The 24,647-nt window shown below is 41.3% G+C and overlaps 1 protein-coding gene across 1 annotated transcript in view; it reads left to right on the forward strand.

Annotated features, from left to right (window-relative positions):
- The window catches only part of klf7b (Kruppel like factor 7b), an 81,664-nt gene that overhangs the window by 45,093 nt on the left and 11,924 nt on the right, over positions 1 to 24,647 (forward strand). Inside the window, exons 2-3 of the mRNA XM_030428549.1 lie at positions 3,532 to 4,183; positions 20,124 to 20,247. Coding sequence (XP_030284409.1) covers positions 3,532 to 4,183; positions 20,124 to 20,247 — 776 coding nt within the window. The remainder of the gene's footprint in view (positions 1 to 3,531; positions 4,184 to 20,123; positions 20,248 to 24,647) is intronic.

Genomic DNA, 24,647 nt, shown 5'->3' on the forward strand with positions numbered 1-24,647 from the left:
CGAACCAGAAGGTTTTCTTCACAGCACTAGATACAGCTTTGAAACTCACATTGTTACTGGGCATCATCTGTGCTTCTGTACATACATGCTTCTCTTTTTAAGTTTTCCTATAAAGCAGTGTAACCCCCTGGAGAGATATCTTTGATTTATATTCATATGCAAATGTGCATCCAAAAGCAAAACAGACACTCTTTCAAGGAGAAGAAAAAGAGGAGAAAAGGAAAGAGTTCAGCTTATCACCATTCAACAGATGTTGAGACTAAATGTGTTGGTTTGTCTGTCTCATCACAGAGGCTGAGCACAGTAAAGCTCCAGCGCTGGCCTGTCTGAATAGACCAAGTCAACCAGCTGCAGCCAAGAAAAAAACGGTTCTATAGTGTCTGTAATTTGCTCCCATGGCAGAGGTGGAAATCAGGATGACACCCTTCAGCTGCCAAAGGCCTTTGGCCAAACAGAGGAAATTCATTTTCCAAGAAGATGCAGTGAAGGCACTCTGCTGCAGGACAGTACTCCCGCCAGGTAGCTGACGAAAGTGCTGAGTGGAGAATTACAGAGCTAGCCTGCTGTCTCCCACCTCTTTCTCTCTTGGCAAAAAAAGAAGGAATCATCACAAAAAGACAAACATTATAGGGATTTTGTTTCCTTGTTTTAAGGATTTCATTACATTCTTTTCAAATCTCTAACTTTTTAAAGCTATAACAGCTACAGTCCATGTGTCTTATTTGTCCTGTTGGATGAGGCCAGCTGAATTTGGGAAAAAATAACGAGTCTTGCAGGCGTAGGAGATCAAAGCAGGGGTCGGATCAAATAGCCCTTGGTCGATGGGTTCCATGTAGACTACAAAAGTGCAGGTGTTAGTTGACGATGAGAGGGGGCAGGAATTACAGAAAACATAATAGTTTAGAGAGGAGAGGTGTAGCCTTTAGGTTAGAAAAGTAGGTTAGTGACCTGAAGGCTTCTGACTCAATACTCTTGAGGTGATGTGGCAGGTGCCCTTGACAGAGGCACAGAAGGCCAGCGGACCAAACACTGTGGCGTTGCTGGTCTGCTGCCAAAATCTGGAAATGTATAGATGTCTAAAAAATTCAGGTTAAGGTTGAATAAACACTTTAAGCTTATTTTTCCTTTTTTTTCTCCTTATCTCTTTTCCTTCTCCTTTGTGTCTTCTTTTGACTTTCCCTCCGTCACTGCGCTCCCCTCCCTTCCTCTGTCTTGCGATATAACTTCCATGGCTGGTTGATTTGGGTGAGCAGAAGGAAACAGGCAAGGCTTCCACAGTTCAGGGCTCCGGAGAGCTCGGCCAGGCAGCAACAATCAATCACAGACTAAAGCCCTCTTCTCTCTGGACTGCTGTGTGCCAGGTGACACGGTAAACAGCTGCAGAAATATAATGCCTACAGTGGGTATTTGAATTTATAGAGACGAGAAAACAGAGTCCCTCAAGAGTCTACAGTCCTAGGAAAGGAAGGACATTCACTGATGTCAGAAATAGTTAGAGGCATTTTTGGTTGTTCAAACATATGATTAAATTTTTTGGACGTGTATGGATGGAGATGCATACAACATGCTTTGTGACATTGGCTTTGGAAATTGCATTTTGTATTCCAGTTCCCAGAAGCTGTTAAAATTGGTTTCTTTTAATCACCACAATGATATTTCTTTGTCCTTATCATGGGTGACACAATACGCATTCCTGCCAATGGTGTCAAACTATTCAACTGATCTACTATAAGTAGATAAGTAGCTTGAGTTAACTTAACATTGCCAGACCAAACCATAAAGGTGGAAGATCAGAAAATGCACATACAGTAGACAGCACAGGAAAATGGAAAACTATAGAACAATCCATAAGATAAACTCACAAAGCCTAATGTTATAACCAGCAGATTTCTTGAATTTTATACTGACCTGTACACCTCAAAGACCACTCCAGAACTATCAATATGTTTCTAGACAAACACGACGTTCCAAGACTAAGTCAGGAAGACTGAAGTACATTGAATTCTGAGCGCACGATCGCAGAGATTCAGGGTAGCATTGCCTCTCTAAAGACTAATAACACTATAGAACTACAATAATAGTTGCTGAGAAGGTGTTCAACCAGAGTAGTACTACTATTTGAAGTCCTCAACAGATTCAATCTTGGAAGTAAATTCCTGTCAGTTATTAAATTAATCTACAGGAATCTCTCAGCTCTAATCTTAACAAACCAGATCTTATCCTCCTTATTTAGCTTCCACAGAGGGACGCTCCCTGTCCCCTCGATCTTTGCCCCGGCTACTGAGCCTTTGGACTAAAGCATCAGACTAGACCCTCAGGTACATGGATGTGCCAGCAAAGAAACAATCAAAAAAATATTGTTATATGCAGATGATATCCTTCTGTACAAAACGCACCCACAAAGTAATCCCCACTCACACCATCACAAATCGCAAAGCCAAAGTCGGCTGAACCTGACGTGAACCTTTGTTCTCAAACCAGTTCAAGCAATGTTCTGCCTCATACGCTTTCTGAACCCAGAACTATTAGTCAGCCATATTATAAAACAACAGAAACTAACCCTAACCCATCTTACTTATTGGAACACGAAACCAAACACACAAAGTAAAATGCAATGATATCTGACCCTAAAAAGACAGTACCCTGTGGCAACCTACCTGACCATGGTGACTGATGTTAAACACAGAAATATTAACAAAGTACAGACTGAGTGCTCACAGCCTGGCCATAGACACAGGATGATAAAAGAAAACATAACTTCCAACAGAGGAGCGACTGTGCCAACAGTGTAGAGGATTTGCCATGGAGACAGAGCAGCCCTTACTTACACAGTGCCCAAAATTTAGATTTTCAGGATTAAGCACCAACATTTTAAGCAATCTGAAAATGAGAAACTAAAAGTTGTACTGGGGGAAATGAAAGAGAGCTGTATTCCCACAGGACAATTTGTCTCTGTCTGCCACAACATGAGGGAACCAGACTGACCTGCTGATCTGCACCAGTCCTCAGATAGATCAGTTCTTGTCATTTTTGTATTATGCAGTATGTGTATGAATTTAAACTGCACCTGCACAACAATGAATAATAAATAATTTGTGATTATTATTATTATTGTGATTCGTGATTATTTTTCTTCTGTTTTCCTCACATTCTAGGTTTGGGTGTTTTTTTGTTTTTTTTAACAGTCCCAAAAAAACTGGCGTAGAGGTGTCAGAGACCTGTTATGAAGGCCATGGTGCATAACTGTTACAAAATGACTGTCTGTCACTAGTCATGCAGTAGTCATATAGATAATTTGGGGTTATATAAACAAAACTGACTATGCTTGACTTGTGTCACTGAGCCATGTCTGCTGGTGTTTGTTTGATTGAAGAATGAATGAATAACAAACTAATGGCAGTGGATAGGAATGCGATTTCAGTGTGCTGCCTGAACAAGTATTGCATTTGAAAGTTGTGTGAAAACTTGACAGAAACACTGAAGGTGTAAAGAGTATTTATGTCTGGGTCTGTTTGCTTCTTTTTCTTACAGACATGTCTAGAGTTGGAGCGGTATCTACAGACGGAGCCCAAGCGATTCTCAGAGCTCTTTGATGAGGAGCTGGACTGTCTCTTAACGCCGGCCTTCATGCAGGGTGGTGACAGTGATGAGGACTTGATGGATCCCCTCCTCCCAAGTCTCCCTGACCAGCCCAGCCCCCCTCCGCTACTGGTAACGCTCCCCAAGGTCCAGAGCAAAATTCTCCAGATGCCCAACCCCAGCAAGACCCAAGTAGAGGCAGGGACTGAAACACTCACACCAAAGGACCAAGTCCTCACAGGAGTTAGTGCCGCACAGCTCAGTGCCGCTGTTACATCCCTAACACCGCCATCATCGCCAGAGCTCGGCCGCCACCTCATCAAACCCACACAAACACTGACTGCGACGGCAGATGGTACACTAACGCTCAAACTTGTGGCGAAGAAGGTAGGGTTAGGGGCGGCTAAGCTGGTGGCAGCACGAGCATTACCATCGCCACCAAGCCGAGGAGGAGCCCTCAGTGACAGTGAGCAGGGAGGAGGAGGAATTCTAGGAGGAGACGTACCAGAGAACAAAAAGAGAGTCCACCGATGCCAGTTTAATGGCTGCAGGAAGGTTTACACCAAGAGCTCCCATCTGAAGGCACATCAGAGGACTCACACAGGTAGGACCTTAGTTACATTTATCATCATTACCTTCAGCACAATTGCACTACATTAAGATGCTAACGTTGAAGACTTTTTTTCGGACCTGTGCTTCAGCAATTCATTGGGGATTGAAACCATGATCATGAGATTGCAGTGCTGACTTTAGGCTATAATTTGAGGGTATTCACATAAATATTGGATGAACATTGAATGACTCTTAGCACTTTCTATACTTGATGCCCTTTCGACCAAAATTATAACATATAAGACTTTGTCTGCTTGCTTATTTTGATCTTTTTTTACAAAGCAAATACTGTGTTGGGACCCATGCATGAACATGCAAGAAAACTCTTAGGACTTGCAAATGTATTTTTTAAATTCCATTAACAGTCAGTTTCCAAAATTACACCTTTACATCATTTGTGATCTGTGTTTAGACAGTGCTCAAAAACTTCTTGTCTGACATGGACCCTGGGTCCCCCAGATTTAGGGCAATGCAGCAGGACAACATACAGATATGGAGACACAGTTATATGGCCAAACATTTCACTGTTCTAGGTCAGGGGCATTCAATTAAACTTCTGTAAGGTCCTGTTTCCTTAAGTGAAGGTCTAGAACTTCCTAATGTTTAACTTGCATTAAGATTCACTGCCATACACAGTATATTGACGTAGCCTAGTATGTAGTCAACAACCAACTGACTGTCAAATTGAATTGAAATAGATACACTGTACCTTGAGTTTACCTTTTTCTTTTTTAACTTAACCAATATTGTAAAAAAAACAATCTCAACAAATCTTAAAAACTGAACAGTCTCTCTCCCTCTTACTGTATGTCCCACTTTCTCCTTTTCAATGAAAGAAATTAGCTCTATCCCATTAGAACCTAATCTCCTAAGGTATAGAAAAAACATTATCATTATTATTATTATTATTATTATTATTATTATTTCTTTATTTGAGCAGGGACAGTGCACAATAAAACATTAACCCTGTATAAACAAGGAGAGATGCATTGCACCGGGTTCTGGCAGGTTGCTATTTTCCACCCGTAGTACCTGGGCAGGTAGATGGAACATACAATAAATTAGAAACAATTACTAAATTCACAATTCACAGTTTCATTCTCTCAATGAAAATATGTTCATGTCTTCATACAATTGCCAGTATTGTTGTCTAACAAGTTGTTGTAATTTAACAAAGTGCTTAAACTTAGAGCTTTGAGTAAGGCTGAAGACATAACCCAGCATAAATTCAAAAGATACTTGCAGCTTTTGGAGAAAATTGCAAAGAAAAACATCAGATTATCCACTTCCTCTTTTGCTTTTCAGATGGTCCTCTAGGTTTATTAATTTCCTCATGAGTCTCAGGGCCAGTTCAGTGCCCAAAGGCCCTGCCTCAGTAATTGCCAAATGATTGATAGCCTGGTAATAAATGACATTGCGAATTCAGCCGTGTCCAACTGGGTCTGACATGCATCTTTAGCTGCTAACTACAGCTGCCCTCTCAGTGACCCTCAGACAGGATGCACACCAGGCTAATGTGTCCAGGAGCTGCTCGCCGTTCGCTTTCCAATGTGTGATCATGTAAGACGGGCTTTGGGTTAATGAAGGAGACACGTGAGAAGATAAAGATGGATTTCACTGACGCAGATTGTGATGACTTCCTGATGTGCTTGTGTTTGAACCAAGGCTGTCGAGCAATTAAAAGTTATATCTAATTATTTAAAAGCTTTGTGATTAATACACTGAAATGAATCCCTTATGCCAATGTTTGCCGTAAGTATTTAAAATGTTTCAATGCAATAATCAATTAGTTATTGAATCAATGAATAAATGGACATAAATTGAGGGAATATTTTAGGTGTAAAATACTCCGATGGTTAGAAAACTCCTTGCTGAAAATGACGTTCCTTGTCAAGGGTTCCATCTGGCCATTTTATTGAAGTACTACTCATATGTGTTTGAGTATTTTTATGATCTATCCTTGCAATGTTTTATAATTTTTGACGAATAACCTCATTTTGTGCTTCAACTTACAAAAATTGAAAAAAATGTGTTAAATGGAATGGACTACAGTAGAATCTGGGACTTTTGTGTCATCCAACAAGCGTTGGCCTCTGATGTTAAAGAGTGACACAGCTCTTTTAAGAACAGAGCAGTTTGTAGTGAGTGAGTGGAGAGTGACAGTCAGTGGCTGTATGGGTGGGCAACTCCACAAGATTTGGTTTCTATCTGATTACCAAGTAATTCCAGGCCGATATCGCCGATACTGATATTGGTAGTAATACTTTATATTCTGAAAAACACAGGACAGCTTTTAAAGGCAAATAAGTGAAAGTGCATGAATACAAAAAGGTAATCATTTATAATAATAGTTATAATAATGTAATATAATTTAGTATTTAATAAGCTTACTGTATTCAGCCTTTTTCATATTTCAGGTTTGAGATAGATATATATTTTTTTCAGTTTCATTGAAATAATTCATTCAGATAATTTCCAATGGGCTCAATATATTATTTGGATGTCTAAATAAAGTATGTTATATTTAATCAGTTTGACTAAACTATTCATTTTACTCTATATTCCTGGATATCCCCTGCCTTTCTAAAAAGGCTCTGCCAGTGAGCTCAAGGTTGGGGGTCTGGTTGCTGATGAGGCATTTCCTTCCTCCTCCTTTCTTCTCTGCTGCAGCTCTGTGTTCTCTTTCTCCTTTTTTTTTTTTTATGTGTTTAAATGAGTTTGTGATGCTGCCACAGCCGTGAAGAGCTTTCCTACATGCATCACAGTTTACAACATTTTCATTTACAGCAGTGAAGTAGCTCCAAACGGCACTCCTTTTGTGCTCAGCCATTACTGAATGTCGGATCAAACTAGTGGTCAGAGTGCGGGGCGAGCTGTGCGAGCACAATGCGCAAATTGTGCACTCAACACAACAACAGCACAGCAGTGGAGAGGCAAAGAGAAGGCTTACATGTGTTCCCACAGCAAAATGTTTTAAGACAGCTCTACTTGTTGATGAAATATGAATAAATGAGCACAACGTGAAAATCTGAAGCCGAAACTGATCCCTTTATATCCATCAAGTTGACGCTTGAATCAATCTCCAAAAGTTGAAAGTAGTTTTGATATTTTTGAATTGATATAACTACATAATTCTCAGTCAGCATTGCGTATACCCACTTTTAAATCCCCTCTGATGCGCATCTTCATGACATTGTTTAAGGGAACTATAGGTAACTGAATACTCGATGATGCAACCGTCATTGAAGCTAATCTAGTTCCTCAGGGACTTAATCTGTGACAACACGTTAGTTAAGGTTGTATGGACTATGGCTACTGGTAGCTGTTTATGATTTTGTTTAAATATGACAAATTGTAATTGTATGGGTTACTGTGCTTCAGACGATGTGGCTAAACTAGCTAATATGTGCTAATGGCAGTTTCCATTTGTTGCCATAGCAACGGCAAACATCACATAATGTGATTACTGTAGAGTGAAGATTCAGGCTACATTGTAAATACAGATAAGAGCCCTTGTATTCAGCAAGGTATGCAGGGTTCTTGCTTTCAGTGTGACAATGCACCTTGTGGAGGCTGGGAGACCTGTTGGATGATGGCCCATTAAGTGAACAAAAAGGTCCACTGTAATGCTAATTAGGTATGTAGTCACAGTAGCCCTGCTGGCCCGGCCCTGCTGCTGCTGTCCGCTACACACAGAAAGAAATAAAACATGTAATTTTATTTGACAGTGTCCCTATCTCGGGAAACGGATAGAGGGGAAAACCCTGCTGCTCTGATTTGCACCAACAAAGCACCTGATCACACCTCATTTTAAGGCTGTCGGTCTAAAACTAGCAATGACACTTGCGCTGCACTGTGCTTATCACTGAATATGGCACAAAGATGGGCCCTGATGCTGGAGGATGGTTGCAGGTTATGTTATTAATATGTTCCTCATCAAAGATGAATAACTCACCCACCCACACCCCATCCCCTATTAATCAGAATGATAGTTCTTATTACCTGTCCAGTCCAATCAGAAAACTGAGATCCAAACACCACATTACACAAACAGACATGCACCGCAGTGCTCCTCCTGCTCCAGTTAAATAGAGCACTTTGCTCATATACTGTCAAACAGAGTTGTTGTCATCATCTGTATTGATTATTGATCACTATCAAAGGCAAACTCCATGTAAAAAGATAGGACTGTCAGTAGCTTGGCTGTGCTGATCAATGAGATCGCACGGATATCCACATCTAGTATTTTTTCCTACCACGTGACCCTAGAAGCAGTGGCGCCCCCAGAACATTTTCATAGTGGTGGCCAGATGGGACAAGTGATAATCTTAGGGTGGCACACCAAATTGTTCCTCCTTGTGGCAACTCAGATTCAGTTCCAGTCTGTGGCTGTGTATTGCATGCCCATGACTCTTTTTTCTTAAAAAGACAATATGCGTCCAACACATTTACCTCAAGTTTGAAAAACACACAAATGTTTCAAATAATTTTCAATACAGCTCTATTTAGCTCTCACAAAACCTATATCATGAAGAGGGAAGACTGAAAGACATAGCAGTAGGCAGTCTTTGTACTGAGAGTGTTCAAGCCATTTGTGAAAAGAGTGCGACTCTTTATTAAAGTTACGCCTTCCGTTTCCCCGAAGAGTCCTGGGGAAAATCCTGGTGTGACTGTTTCGTAGGGGTGTTCCAACAAGGGTACCTCACGAGTCAATTCGATTTTGATTATGGGAGCTTCGATTCTTCTATTCTTCAATTATAAGGATTGTCGATTGGATTTGATTATTGGTGCCACGATTCTTTGATTATTGCGATTTTTAATGCTTTTTTCCATACAAGATTGATTTTGTCTTCATCTGTGGCTACATTTGTAAATGAATAGCCTATCAATTAACTCAGTTCCTCTAAAACTACACTCATTAAGTAAATAACAAGGTTTTTTGAACATTTGACTTGTATTTTTCAAAGACACAAAATATTTAATTTTATGACTATGTAAACATTTGCACTTTGACCTACTTAACTTTGACCAGGGAAAGCTCCACTTGCACGAGAGCCCCCTTCATTGGCAGAAAACACTGAAAACAGCAAATCGCGTAGGTCTTGTCAGTCGTCTTGTTTGCTCTCTCATAAAATCCAAAGTGCTTCCACACGGTTGCAGTGAACCCTGGTGGCGAGAGAATCGGCCACTCTTTGGGGGCTGCTAAAGCTGTTGCCATTTTGCAAAGAAACTAACATTACTGTTGTGGTCCCACTCACTAAACAGTCCGGGCGGCACGTGCGCTAAGGTTCCGGTTACGTGTTTTTTGTTCTGGTCTTGCGGCAAAGCATCAGCGTTAATTAATCGATGCCAAATCGTCACGTGACGCATCGCGATGCATCGCCACATCGATGAAATGCACCCACCTCTACTGTTTCGGCCCCCAGCTCTTAACTGAGATAGATCTGGGTTACAAGAGGAAACAACTATTAATCTGATTTTAAAATACTGGCCTGTAAACTTTTCTATTCAGACTATTCTTAGCCTCAACTACAGATAGAGGTGAATCATAGGGTTCGATATTATTACCATGACATTTCCTCACTCACTCTAAACACACTACAACCATAGATTTATTAAAATGATTTTACGCTGTAGTCATCCATTTCATTATCATGGGCACACACAGATAAAGTCACCTGTTTTTACAACTTCACTGCTCTCTGTGGCTGAACTTGCTCCCAGTTCCACACTTTCAGGTAAATGATCTGTCTCTGAGTCCCCTTCACCACCTCCACCTCCTCACTACTGTTAGGAAACTGCGTCTGCTGTTCCTCCACTGTCGACTGAGTCCTTTCTGTGCTTACTTTCTTATTCGAAAAAATGAGAGGAAGTTGGTGGTGCGACTGACTTTCTCTTCATTGTCTGCAAATTAACATGGCAGCCATGCACATCACCGTCAGCAGCACACACGTTGACTCACGCTAACTGAATCTCTCTCAGCTGTATGAAAATCGCCATAGAAAACCATGATAACACAAAGGCTCAGGCTGACACTGCTTTAAAACGAACCTTACAGCATTAACGTACCTACCGGTTACTGCCAGCGTTAGCTTACCACTGGTCGTGTCCGTGGACCGGGGCAGAGACAAGATTCTGGCAACAGAGAAGCCGGTGAGGGAATTACAGTCAAAATGTGTGAGGCAACTGAGTTGTGTTTAGAGTTTACAAAATGCGGCTTCTTTTTAATTTAATTAAACTTAGGGCAAGTGATGCTATGGTGCCCAGTGTGCACTGTTTACTCTTCTGCTTCTTGCGCTGACTTTCCGGTAGGCTGCACGCACATTACCGCCCCCACAGGTGGAGATATAAATTGCTGTTCCTCATTGAGACAGCGCCTCAGTCAGTCAGTGAAATTAGTGGGCCCTCTAGGGGGGCCAGTGGGGTGGCCAGCAATCTTCCAGGGGTGGCCACGGCCCCTGCTGGACCCCCCTTGGAGGCATCATTGCTTAGAAGGGTTCTGTAGATATGGCCTTAGTCAGTGAGGAAATAAAACAGTGTGTCTGGTTCCACGCGATTAGTCTGGCCTAATTAAGGCAAACACTACACAGTTGTTAACAAAACTCTAAGGAAGAATTTTGGAACACTGTAAAGTTATAACAAAGACAAGCACTTATCACTGGGATTTATTTTACAAAATAATCTATGTGTTTGCACATGTTTGATTTGATTTTGGCTAAGGCAGCACCTTTTATTCAGCCAGGTTCGACTTTATTGCTAGGTGATTGTGTGTTTTCTGCTGGAGCCTGCTTTGTGAGCACCCCCACTGTGTCAATACAATTGTCTGACTGAAGTTAATGAAAGGGCTGTGCTTTTTCAGGCAGTGCTGCCTCTCTGAACATGACCATAAAAGGGATTTTGTTTTGTTAAGTGGCAACCAGAGACCACATTCAGTGGTAAGCAAAATCACAAAAAAAGACCTTAAAATAGAACCAATCACAATATTTGTTTACAATAAAAACATCAGCATCATGTATCTTGCATACAATTTAATTGTATTTCCTTTTTTATGATGTTATGTTGAAATTGTATACATCTCATTCATCTAAAATGCTTGCTTGAAAGCTTTCACATATGAATAACATTTTCACAAATGGATGGAACCTTAATTTACCTGTTAAAGAAAATGGCAGCTTGAGTTTACCTAGAACTAGCAGTTAGCGATGAGATGTTGCTAACTGGGTAGATAGATTCAAATGATCAAAAATACTAGCAATGCAGCAGGGATATCAGATAGGTCAGACCACCAAGTGTGCCAGTTTTACATATCTCCACGATGCAAATCAACCGCCAGTTGTTTACCAAGTGACTGTTGTTGTTAGCATGATGCCAGTGTTTCCGTCAATAGAAACCTTTATGTAGAAGTGACTGTAACCAGCGCACCACAAATGTATATTCTTAGAAATCCATTCACCAGTTTTCAAGTCAAAATGTTTTCTGCATTGGGCAACTCAGCCTGAGTGACTGAGGCTGAATCCATAAGTTATCTGCAGATTGAGGCCTGTACGGACTGATACCACCTGAAGCTAGCAGTCAACTTTAGCTTAAACCGCAGCATCATTTACAGTATCTGTGGTGGTTCATGGCCTCCAGTTGTCATCATCCACTGTGAGCAGTTTCCTTGGGGTTCACCAGGATTACTGTTCATCGCTCGTGGACCTCCAGTGTATTAATACTAGCAACCTTGGCATCATTAATCCAGCATGTTACAGGCTTATATGATCCTAGCAACCATCGCTTGGCTTTAAGTAAAGCATGACATTCCGGGGCAGCACCTGGCATAGCCAGGGGGAACTCACAGCTGTAACTTTATTATAGCTAATCCAGGCTAGCTTTCTGGTAGCCTCGCTTCTAGCCGCCGTATTTGTAATCTTCTGATGATTCTATGGTCGAGTCATGATAACAAACGATGAGCTTTTAGAGGCAGAATCATTCACTGAAAAGGAGACAGCCCGAAGACACTGCAGCTTCCTCAGTCTGTGTGTGTGTGTGTATATGTGTGTGTGGTATAAATGTGGGGGTGGAGTATTCCCTCCCGATCTGTTCACTACAAGCGCAGCACTGTGGTTTAATTAGCTTAATCCTCTTTTTGGGTTATTATGACCATAAATCATTGAACATACATGTAGGGAGGGATTAACATAGCACACACTACAGGGAGGAGCAACTACAGAAGGCCTGCACTGCATCAATACACTTGCTGTCACAAAGTGCACACCAGAGGCCATTAGAAAACATCATTACAGTGAGTTCTGTCAGGAGGATGTGCTGAAATTCAAAATAATGTATAATGTAGGTAATGATATTCCCCTGTTTATGTCTGAAATAATATCTCTGCAGTACAGCTTTGATATAAAAACAGATTCATTTTCTTATATGAAAATGTCCAATTATGGCTGAGATGTAAAATTATTAGATGTACAAATTAATTCAGTGTATCTCCAAAGCACTCAGAGCCAGAGTTTTCACAATGTTTTTACATTCTCTCTGATCTGGTTTGATCTCTAAACACTGTACATGGCTCATAATTGTACAGCCAATATACTTGGCATCAGAGACAGCAGAATAGATGAGCAGTTTTTGAAGGTGTGTAAGAGTGTTTGTCCGTAACTCAGGCTTACCTGTACCTGCAATTACATTTTTGTTAGAGCGTCAACTCAGTGTGCACGTCCAATTTTAAACCATCACACAAACAGCTTTTAGATTTCAGTAGAATGGCATTTTTTGAAGTGCATAAGCTTTTCAGTGTCCAGTGTTCAAACAGCAGTGAAAGCTTCTGACAGTTCACAGTGTAGGATGACATTTAAATGCACCATCTGACAGCTAATGTCTGCGAACAAAGATTTGTACTTGTTGGCAGTCAGAACTGATTTATATAGCATACAAATTTGATTTCATTCTACCATTAAATACTGCTTCTTCCCCACTACACTGTTCTCTAACAGTTAGCAGTTCATTAACTACAAATCATGTGCCGTTTATGTTTTTATCACAGATTCATTAAAAATGAATGTGGGCTTCATATTCAGTGCGCTGGTTTTATGTGACTGAAGCATGTTTTAAGAATGAGCTCATTGATTTTGAATAAACCAATAGATCCCATAGAGCAAAGTTACATTTTGCACATGGTTTTCTTGCAGGGATGTAAAAGTGTAATTATGTGACATTATGAAGCTCGTGGGTTAAAATATGAAAGACCACTGGGCATGGCAACTCCAGCTTGAGTGTGACTTCTAACTTCAGACAGCCCTCCACACACACTCACACACACACACACACAGTATATACCTCCATACTCCTCTACACCCACTGGTCTCAACCTCCAACCTGCTCTCTCTCTCTCTCTCTCTTCTACTTGCTCATTCAGTTTGGGTTGCCAAGCAACTGCATCACACTCTTCCATAATTGGTTTGTGGCTGGTTGATTGTCCATGCCTGTTAATCTCTCTCTCTCTCCCTCTCTCTCTCTCTTCCTCTCCCTCTTCTCTCTCACCCACCCACCCCCCTCTCTCCCTTTCTCTCAGTTGCTAGGTGACTTTATCATGCATCCTTGCCTTGCTGTGCTATAATTGGCTGCCGTCATGGTTGCTGTGGCGTCAGGCCCGAGCTGGCCTTGCCTCATTCCCGCACCAATGTGTGTGTGTGTGTGTGTGTGTGTGTGTGTGTGTGTGTGTGTGTGTGTGTGTGTGTGTGTCTGTGTGTGTGTGTGTGTGTCTGTGTGTTGAGGGGGGTACTATTGAAGGAAGATGGGGTGCTCTGGCCAATTACTGAAGACGGGTGTGAAACGGCCGCCAGTCTGGCACCTGCGGCCCCCACTCATACCACATATCACACACACACGCAGGTTGAGAGTGTAACATTTCTCCAACAGGATAAGCTGTTAAGTGGTTTGCCATTGTATGTTGAAAATATTGGTCCTGTACTGAGTCCTGAGTTAGAGGGACTCTGTGGAGTGAGTAGGAGGATTCACACATACAAACACTACAGCTGAAGATTCAGCATGGATCATTTTTGCTTCTTTACAGAACTAGAAGTAATCTGTCGTAGAATCACATTTTTCACAGCCTTACCTGAGGATTGTTGGCTTTAATTTTTTAATTATAATATTTTTCAATATTTGAGAAGTTACAGTTGTAGCTTCAAAGTCAAGTAACTATGTTGAGCTTACCTCTTTTAAAGAAAATGTTTGTTTGTGACTGTTGTGGTCTCTTCCAGATTAATTTATAATTAAAAATAATATAATAATATTGAGATGAAACAGCAAGAAATTAAGAAATAACGATATAATCCATCTTTACCACAAGAGCCAAACCGATACGTCAGGAGGCCAATATTAGTAACAACATTTATTTATTTAATTTTAATATTTAACACTTTTTGCAAGTATTTAATGAATATTTCCATATATTTAATATAGGAGAAATCTGTAAAACAAACAGGAAAAATAATGTAACTTTACAGATATTATTTGACAGTGTATTGATATCAGCCTTTAAAAGATCAGTGTCATTTGGATTCTTCTGACCACGTTCAAGTTATGGTCAAACTGACATATGTTGTGACGGTAGAGCTGCTTGAGCACCAAGTTCCTCATGCTCTTCCAGGGGGATGTGACACATGCTGGTAAATAAAGTCTCTGCAGTTTGTTCTTAGTCTCCCGCTGGGTCTCCAACTCTGTCCTTCTCCCCCAAAGGGAGGCAGCCTCGATGGTGTCTGAACCACCTCAGTTGGTTCCTCTTAATGCGAAGGAGCAGTAACTTACTAACGAGGACTTCCTAAACACACAGCTGGCCTGTAGAGAAACCTTATATTAGGGATTTAGCAGATCCGATATTCAGGCCTGATGTTGGCTAAAATCACTGGATCAGATATCTGAGAGGGGAAAATATATAACCCGATCTGATTTATTAGGTTAAATGATGCCATTTATGCTTAAACTATGCCATGAAGAAAACAGCATGTGTTTTGTGACTAGCTGGAGCAAGCTCGAGTGAGACTGTCATCCATTTATCCACTAGCACTTTTGGCCAAACCGAGCCATGCTGATTTGCTTTTCCATCACCAGTCTTACTGCACAGAGTCGAGCCGAGCTGAGCCGCGTTGAGCCGAGCCGTGCCGGCGATCAACCTGCTCCGGAGTAGGGCCAAGAGATCCCACCCCACATCCAAGCTGGCCGCAGTCAAGTCACGTCTGTACAGGAAACCTGAGAGAAGGATGTTTTTAAAATTCGGTGTGTGCAGTTCTCAGTAATTTTGTAGCTTCTGATTGAATCTCTTCAGTTTCTCTCATCCCGATTTGCTCTTTCAAACATCTGTTGTGCTTTACTGTTTCAAGACTCATGTTTAGTTACTGCTGCTGAAAATACAACGTAATGCTGCCTCTTCATAACAGCTTTTAAATGACTAAATACATGTATTGTTTATTGTGAAGAAGGAATAGGAAATTAAACTTGTCAGTAACTGACTTACCGTGTTATCACGGTGGTTAATATTAACAAGTTGAATATTCCACTGCCAGCGGGTTAAGGGTTTTGTTTTGTAGTTTCTCTCTCTCCTTGCCATTTCTCACTCTTTTAAAGGGGGTAAAGGAAAATGGTGTCATCATTTTTATTGATAATGAATGATAATTACCAAATTTGCAGTTCTAAAACATTGTCGGACAGGTTTTTGAGAAAAGGTATTGATAATTATACAACAAAACCAGAGATATCATAGCTTGGCTCGGCATCTCCAGACTAATTTGTAAATACATGTTAGTCTGGAACCTCTACATTCATTATTCAATTTCGAAGGTCCTAGGTCCCACTGGACATGAATGAACAGACACCCAGCCAATTTAGCAAATGAAACATGATGGGTTGTCCAGATCAACACATGAAAGCTCGGTCTGGTTATTGGTCCATTTTCAGGAAAATGAAAAATGTCAGTCTGGTCAGAAACAATCTCACATTACCCCTAAACACTAAGGTGAGAAATAGGCAGTACTGTAACAGAATCTTATTTGATTAGCACTGTCTAGTTTGACAGCTTGTTCTTAGTTTGTTGAGCCAGTCATCGTATCAGTAGTGACTGGCCCACTAGGAATCACATTGAATGGAAAATCTGTCTGAACATCTACATCTACAAAAGCAAATGAAACATGAGCTGATTCTTCTGCTTCAGAGGACATAGACATAGTACTTTTTTATTCCAAGTTGGGGAAGTTCCCTTCTTAGACTTGATGCAGGTGTTGTTGTTTAGGGTAGCAAAATTACAGTGGTTATGGTTCTAAATTCAGCTGAAATTATCTTGTACTCTAATTTGCAAGAATATTGCCATAAAACCCCAAGACTGTGTTTGAGCTTTCCTAAATGACCATTCAAAGTAAACCTGTGATGACAATAACCAATAAATTACAAAAGCTAGTGCAATGGAGAATAGTTGAACTTTGGTCCCGCCCCCCAACAAATTGGAAACTGTCGACGAGGCAGCAGAGAAAGGCCTGTCTGTCTCTAAAAAAATGGTCAATGGTGAGACGGAAACAAAACCCAAATCCCTGTTGTGGAAAAGACCAACCGACAGCACGAGATTTGACTGGAGAATTTGAATATGCAAATCCAGGACAGCGCGTCTCGTGATCTGGAATTCCTGTAGTGCGCGAACAACTGCGTCACCTTGTAGCCACATTGTATCTGCGGATGAAAGATGACTCCGATCAAAGAGACGCAGACACCAGGGGGAAACGAAGGAGAACGGGGCATCATTCACATTTGGATGTTTTTGAAGCACATCATCTTTTACTCGCGGTTGCATCACGTTGCACTCAGAGCTGCTCTCCTCTCATGTGAAGGTGTACTTTCTACTGCTTCTTTTATTCTGGCATGACGATCCAAGTTGGCAACTTTAGGCAATTAAAGTTGTGAAAATCAATCTCACATTTAGTACACCTGCTGGGAATGTAGAAGCTACGCCTGGAGTGTGGTTGGGACTTGTAGGCTAAGCTGAATCAAAATAGGAAGCTGAACCTGAAGTCTGGAGTGACATTGTGAACATTTATCTATGTGTTTCCATCAACTAGTGCATGATTATTATTATATTCGATTGTTCAAAAAGTAGCAGCAGTAACGCCTCTGTCTGTCTGGGTAATCATTTCAATTCATTGCTTTTCAGCTGAAGTGGCACTTGCCTCGGCTATCACACTGAATTGCCATTTTGTTTTCACCTCATTATTGGTCTGTCATCACCTCCATTTCACTGCTTTCTGTCTGGGAAGGGTTCTGAACTTCCTGAGCTAATCACAAGCAAGTGACCTAACTGTTCCACCAATCAAACAGCATTAGTGGTGGCCAGGAGCTGTTAAACTGTATGGTAATTGCTCTGGCTCTTGTTAGTCTTACCAACTGAGTTCTGATGGTCAGGGAAAGAGACGTCAGTAAGCACAGCACCTGATCTGTTTGAATTTCTGTAATATCATGACTTGAACTGGTTTCTCTCTCAGGGTTTGTTGGCCCTTGTGTACACATCCTTTTCCATTATACCCAATTATGTTTCCACCTTATTGTCAAATGCTTCAGCTTTCACATTAGTTCCACTTTGTTTTAGATCGGTCTTTGTGTTTGTCTCCTTAAGAAGATTGGTGTTTGCTGTGATGGCAGTGGAGGGGCTGCTGGGACATCTGGCTAACTGACTGTAAGCTGCTGTATCACTCCCCATTAGGAGTCATTAAGACCCAAATTATAGTTAATACCCCCCAGTTCACACGTGCACACACACACGAACACACATACACACACAGACACATATACACATGGCACAGAGTGACTCACATTGGGGGTCTGGAGTTAGGTTTGGCCATGTTTTGTCAACACACTGTGTTCAGTGGAGAGAGGCCTGTGTGAGGAAGTGTTTAATCTTTATCAATATTTGAAATTGAGTTGATTTTAATTACAGTTTGGTTGATGTTGGGTCCCAGAAAAACTCCTTTTCTATTGATTTAAATTATGCTACTGAGACAGTGGGAGCCCAGACTATGGCTCTGATCCAGTGTCGTCAGCAGAAATGTTGAACCTTGCACCGCTTTAGCCGCAAGGCAACACAACATCATCAAGCACAGGGCTTTAGAAAAATCAAACATGTGCATATTTCTGGTAGATTACTTTCCGTTTCCTACGGTCATCCTACTGTTTAAAAACCATGGATAAAAGCACTGTCACTGTAACAACTTTCTAGACTTCGTCTGATGTAATTAGAAACTGCTGTGGAAACTGGATGACCTGGTATGTAAGTCATCTTCTCACTGGTACCTGTGGCACCACATTACATATCATAGAAAGGTGATGTCACTAAGGTGCTGATCACTGGATGTAGACTGGCAAGTAGAAAATGTTGCGCCATCTGTGGCTCAGTTTTTCTTTTTAATCTGATGACGTTTCAGCCCTTGGGGCATCAGCTTTGAATGATCTACAGCATCACAGCCACATAATCACTGCCCTGCCATTTCAACCAACCACCACTTCCAATCTTTGAGGTTTCAAACCAAAATGACAAATAAGGTTGTTAGCATTTGCACTTCAAAGCATTTCTTTCTGCATTACATACCAGCGTGTTGACAACTTAATTAGCTGTTTTGTGATTTTTGGGTCGGAACCCATCACACTCATATGACTTTTGAGTTGAGTATGCCATTTATTTTGTTTTCGAACCAAAATGACCAAAATGAGATACCCAAAATACAAAGATTCATGTGAAGGGTCAGAATAACTCTGAAGAAGAGGTTGAAATCAGTGAAGATAACATTTAGTCTGCCAGAGAGCAGAAATATAGATTTGTGTGACAAACATGACAATGCAGTGTGAGAAACTATATAATCTGTTACAGAAATCTGTTAATTAGTGTTTTTTAATTCCGTGACAGATTTGGTAACTAATGGGACTTAATGCAAGTGCCTCTATTATGACATGTTACATAGCTTGGTGCAGAATCATGCATAGTATCAATTATGTAGCTCTCACCACAAGAGCATATTATTTAGTAGAGTTAAGTGAAGGCCATGTTTATAAGGTCTTAAATGTGTTTTTTACATAATATATTGTTAAACCCATTACTGTATGAAAACGTAGTTTCAAAGCAGCTTAGTAAATTAAAATGTATCTTTTTTTCCCTCATTATAATGAGTTGAAGCATTACTTTTTGGGCATTATCACGATTTAGGTGGGAGACAACCTTTGCTGCTCTATCTGCCGACCCCACATAGCCTACACACTCACACCCACACAGAGAAACACACTCTCATACAGGCGCTTACACAGTCGGACATCATCACGTCCCATCTGAAGACAGTCTGCTCCTGGCCACTGCACACACACAAACACACACACACATACACACACCTCTAGCCAACACACACACGCACACACACACACACAGCTGGAAGGCTTTCTATCATAGAGAGATAACTACAGGCTGAGAACAATAGACCATCTCTTCTCCCATCTGGTGAAGTGGGGGATGAAACTTCATTTACATTTCAGATCCTGCCACCTCAGGGAGTGTGTGTGTGTGTGTGTGTGTGTGTGTGTGTGTGTGTGTGTGTGTGTGTGTGTGTGTGTGGAGGGGGGCTGATAGAGGGAACAAAACCAGATCCATTTCAGGGTGAATTTCAGATTATGAATTAACACGACGCAGTGCTGACAGACTTCATTTACAGCAAATTGAGCGTATTGGCTCATTGAAATGCCTTTTGTGTCAAACCTGGTCCGCCTGGCCCCTGGGCTGTGTGTGTGCATCTGTGGCTGTGTGTCTGTTTTGGTTTCGAAAAAGCCATGGGTGGTAACCTGTATTAGTGAACAGCTGTGGTTTAGACGTGTGAAATTAGATAAAATGTGACATCCTCTCTCTCTCTCTCTCTCTCTCTCAGGTGAGAAGCCCTATAAGTGCTCATGGGAGGGTTGCGAATGGCGTTTTGCCCGCAGTGATGAGTTGACACGACACTACCGCAAACACACCGGAGCCAAGCCATTCAAGTGCAACCACTGCGACAGGTAAACACATAGTAACTGTGAGCATGCAGTCTTTTGTGTACTTTGCAGGACATTGATATGCCCTATATCTGTCAAGAACCTGTGTTCACCCGTCACTTTCCAACAAGAATTGAACCAACAAAGCCCTGCTTATCTTCTTGTCATATCATGCATCACACTTTTAGTTTGCTTTGTTTTGTTTTGTTTTCTTTGTGTCAAGATTAGGGCTGCATTAAATGTTTTTATCAGTAACTGATACCAATTGCTTCAATTTCAGGGAGCTGGTGTTTTCATGCTGGCACACAGTCATACTATGAGATATTTGATGGGTTTGGGTTTGTTTTGATTGATCAATAACATCTTTAAAATACTTAAAAACGTCAAAAAATAGTGAAAGGCAAATATAATAACATATTCAGTTGAATCCTAAACAGAGGCATTGAAAGAGGACCGAGATGTGTTTAGCCTAGTTTAGCACAAAGATAGAAGCAGAGGGAAACAATAAGCGTCTGTCAAAGAGGGAAATATATTCCTCCACTGCCCAAAAATCATCTAATTTACATTAGAGTAGCCTAAAACTGTCCCCTAAGAGCACTGTCACCTTTCAGAAACACTTCCATTGATTAGAAGTGATAAACACATCAAAATAAATACTTGAATAAAATTCCAAAAGTACTAACTAAATGAGTTACTTGAGAAGAGATTAACTTCAAAAATAAATAAGGAGAAAAACACCGGCACACTTGTGGTAGCTCTCTGCCATCGTTGTGTGGGTGTATGAACGCATGATTGAGATGTAAAAGTGCCACATAAATGGAGCCATTTACACCATCTCTGTTTGGTGTTTGGTCTCAAGGTAGGGTTGTGTTTGTGTGTGTGTGTGTGTGTGTGTGTGTGTGCTTACTCATGCCCCTGTGCTGGCAGTTAAATGGACTCTGGCTATTGGCAGACCAGTCGCAGCTAATTGAGTGGCACCAGATGCCAGCTCCACTTTAACATACACTCCCTCTGTATGTGTGTGTGCCTGCGCTACCTTTTCTGATGAACACACGCAGACACACACGCAGTTTTGCCCTAGAGACAGTGTAATTGGCGGTTGTGGTTTCCCTCTAGTTTAGGTTTTAGACATAAAACCCTCCAGAAACCTGCTGGAAGCTTCTAATCCTGGCTGAGAGCTGGGACTGTATTAGCCCCATTTGGCACACACACACACACACACACACACACACACACACACACACATGCATACAGAATACAAAGACGTTTGGATGCAAAGTCATACTGAAAGACACAATCATCTAAAGGTAAATGTCCTGTTGATCTGCATTGACAGTGTTGATGGCTGACAGTTGGGGCTCTTCAAGATTTGGATGGACATGAAACCGTTCTGATTAAATCAACATCTGTGACATAAAGAGCTACAGCTCTGATTTAAGATCTGATGGACATCTTTGCTACAGGAGTGACCAGTGTTGCTGAAGGGTACTTCAATGTTTGGAACCGATCACCACGTGAAAAGCCAGTGTCAATGTGCTCTGCAACCTATTTTAAGGATTAGGTTTTAGGATCAGTTCTATGTTGGCTCTAAAATCTTCCCTTTATTAATCCACCAAGCTGGTCCGCCACTTTAGTCCGGACTGAAATATTCAGACAAGTATTGGATGGATTGCTATGAAATTTGGTGCAGATATTCAATTACTTTTTGAACTTCAGTGATCCCTTCAGTTTTCATCTAATGCCACTTTCAGTTCAAAGTTTCAATTGATATATTGGTTTATTTATCGAAAAGTTCTTGAGAATCAGAACTCAGAACTCTGTTCAGAGTTCATGATGGTTCAAGCTCCTCAACCTGTCATCATGCCTCACCGTCTGACCACGGCAACCAGACACTACACGGTAAAATGATGTAGAAGTTGATTTCACCGGTATACAGGTATTAAAGGTGCCCTGGATAACACACCCTTTCATCAGCAGAGAACAGACAAGTGAGTGAAGAGATCTCGCACCGGGTTAAAACCCCACTTTATTTAGCTAGATGGAGATAGACGATGTGGCATTGTGCCCTGCTGCTGCTGATTCAAAGTGCAGAAAACCAGTGTTGCAGTGCCAACCGCTCGCTCTCTGAAAGCACCTTTAATCTTATTTTCACTTCTCCAGTATTTCCCTGTAGGCTTTTTGATGCTCATTACAAGGTGGAAGGAAACATGTTTAACATTGCCAGAATGCATCTAGGTCTTTACAGTAGTGAACACGCATAAACACACACACACACAAACGCACACACACATCTGTGGTGGGTGGAGCCCACCAAATATTACCATGAGAATGGCAAAAAGTGGCAGCCATGGAGAGGTTAACATTAGATAGAATGTTCAATCTGACACAATTTCTCCTGGGGAAAAACACACACACACACACACACAAACACACACACAAACACACACACACACAGTCTGTCATTTATCCTGCCTAATCAAGCGGGGACCCCCTGATGTTTCCATGGAGCTGGAAGGAGGGAGGAGTGATGAGGAGGAGGACAAAAAGAAGTGAGGTGGAGAAGGGAGAGTTAAGAGGAGGAGAAGAGGAGGATGGGAAGGAGGGATGTGGGAGGGATTGGGGGGTTACCAGCTGGTCTGGCTGCTCCGCACCCCCAACAGTGACACAGTGTGGCCATCTGTCCAGCCACACAGACACACAGACTGGCGAAGGTGTACAGTAGGTACCACATGGCCAGATAAAGGTTGAAGGGAAACACTAGACCGCAGAGCAAAGTTAACCTGTAATCTGACACCATGGTCACTGCAATGGCTTGAAATCTGGAAACTAAAGTGGATCGACTTGTCAAAGGGGGTCGTGTCCACACTGTTATCAGCTAATGTTCTGAAAAAACAGCAGGAAAGACAGTTGATTCTCTAGGCAACGTATACAGAATATCTCAGCACTTAGTAGTCTAGCTCACATTGAACACTTTCAACTGGTCTCTTTGCAGTTTGCCAGGCTTGGTGTGTAGCTGCACCTTAATTACTGTACTTTGAATGACGCTTCCTGCAGACAGCACTGACATTAAGAGACTGGATCACAGTAGAGGCATCTAAACTTTCTATTGTACTTAAGTCCTGTCTACTTGTCTCTGGATAGAAAACACAGCCTGCCTAAACACACACACACACACTCACACACACACACACACACACACACACACACACACACTCAGAGGCACACACACATAGAATAGCCTAGACTAATTAATAATGAATAAAGCCTCTGGCAAATTGAATATTTAATTTCTCATTTTATTCTCGCCCACATTTTGTTTTGCCTCTTCCGTACTCATATCATTTGAGATTCATTTTATTGTCGATGTTCAGCTTTAATGGCCTCACAAAGGAGTAATAAAATTAAAATACTCGTGACATTGCGATTCCTATATTAAACGTCACCAGCAGCTGGTTTTATGTCTCTCTCACGGCAGGTGCAGTCACTGCTGAGTTAAATGATCCCGCATTACAATCGTGCTGCCAGTCTGTGTGCGTTTGTGTTCATGTTCACGATGCATATCTAATTAGCTCCTACAATAGGCTTCTTCTCAGAGCTTGAGGAGTGACTGCCGAGACCACAGGTCTGGCTGTGATTTATGGTCGTGTCTGAGCCGTATTTAGCAAATCACTGAGCTTCACGTCTAGGTTTCATTGGTGCGACATACTGAAGTGGGACTGCTGAAATTTACTGTACTTTTAAAATGAAGTGGTTGAGCTTGCCTGCCTCACTTAATGTGTGTGTTAAGCTGTGAGCTCTGTCGCATTCTTACAGTCTCTCTGTCTGGCTTCATGCTGAAATAGACCAACTCTCATACCTTGAGGTTTTTCCTGTAGGCTTTGCTAATCCAGTTTAATATGACTCTAAACATCTATCGCAGCCAGTACTTTTTGAAATTGTATCTCTTGAAATTTGACCTATTACCACTTGTTAGACAAATAATAGGAAATCAGAGGTAATTTTCCACAAGTGGATGGACACTGATCAAGTTAGCATTAGAGTATAACGTTAGCAAGCCAAATGTCCAAACTTTATCCATCATGTTTCATTGCTGTTTAATCAAGAATGCTAGACATTGCAAAATATCTACTCTTGGATAAACAATATTTCTGGGACACTGTTGTCAGTTGTATTGTCAACAAATATTACCTAGTGAGTATAAGTTGCTAACACTAGCTAGTGTTGTTCACAGGTCAATTACAACAAACAGAACACGATTCAGCATCAATAATTGAAGTTCCCAGAAACCTTTATACTGCATCAATGTTCACTTAAAGGTCAAGTGCGTGGGATTTAGTGGGATCCAGCAGTAAAGTTGCTGGTTGCTACCCAGTGAAATCACCCCTGCCTCACAGTCCACTAAAGCGGATGCTCAAAATACTCAA

This window comes from Sparus aurata, chromosome 9 (assembly GCF_900880675.1).
Source record: "Sparus aurata chromosome 9, fSpaAur1.1, whole genome shotgun sequence".
NCBI lineage: Eukaryota > Metazoa > Chordata > Actinopteri > Spariformes > Sparidae > Sparus > Sparus aurata.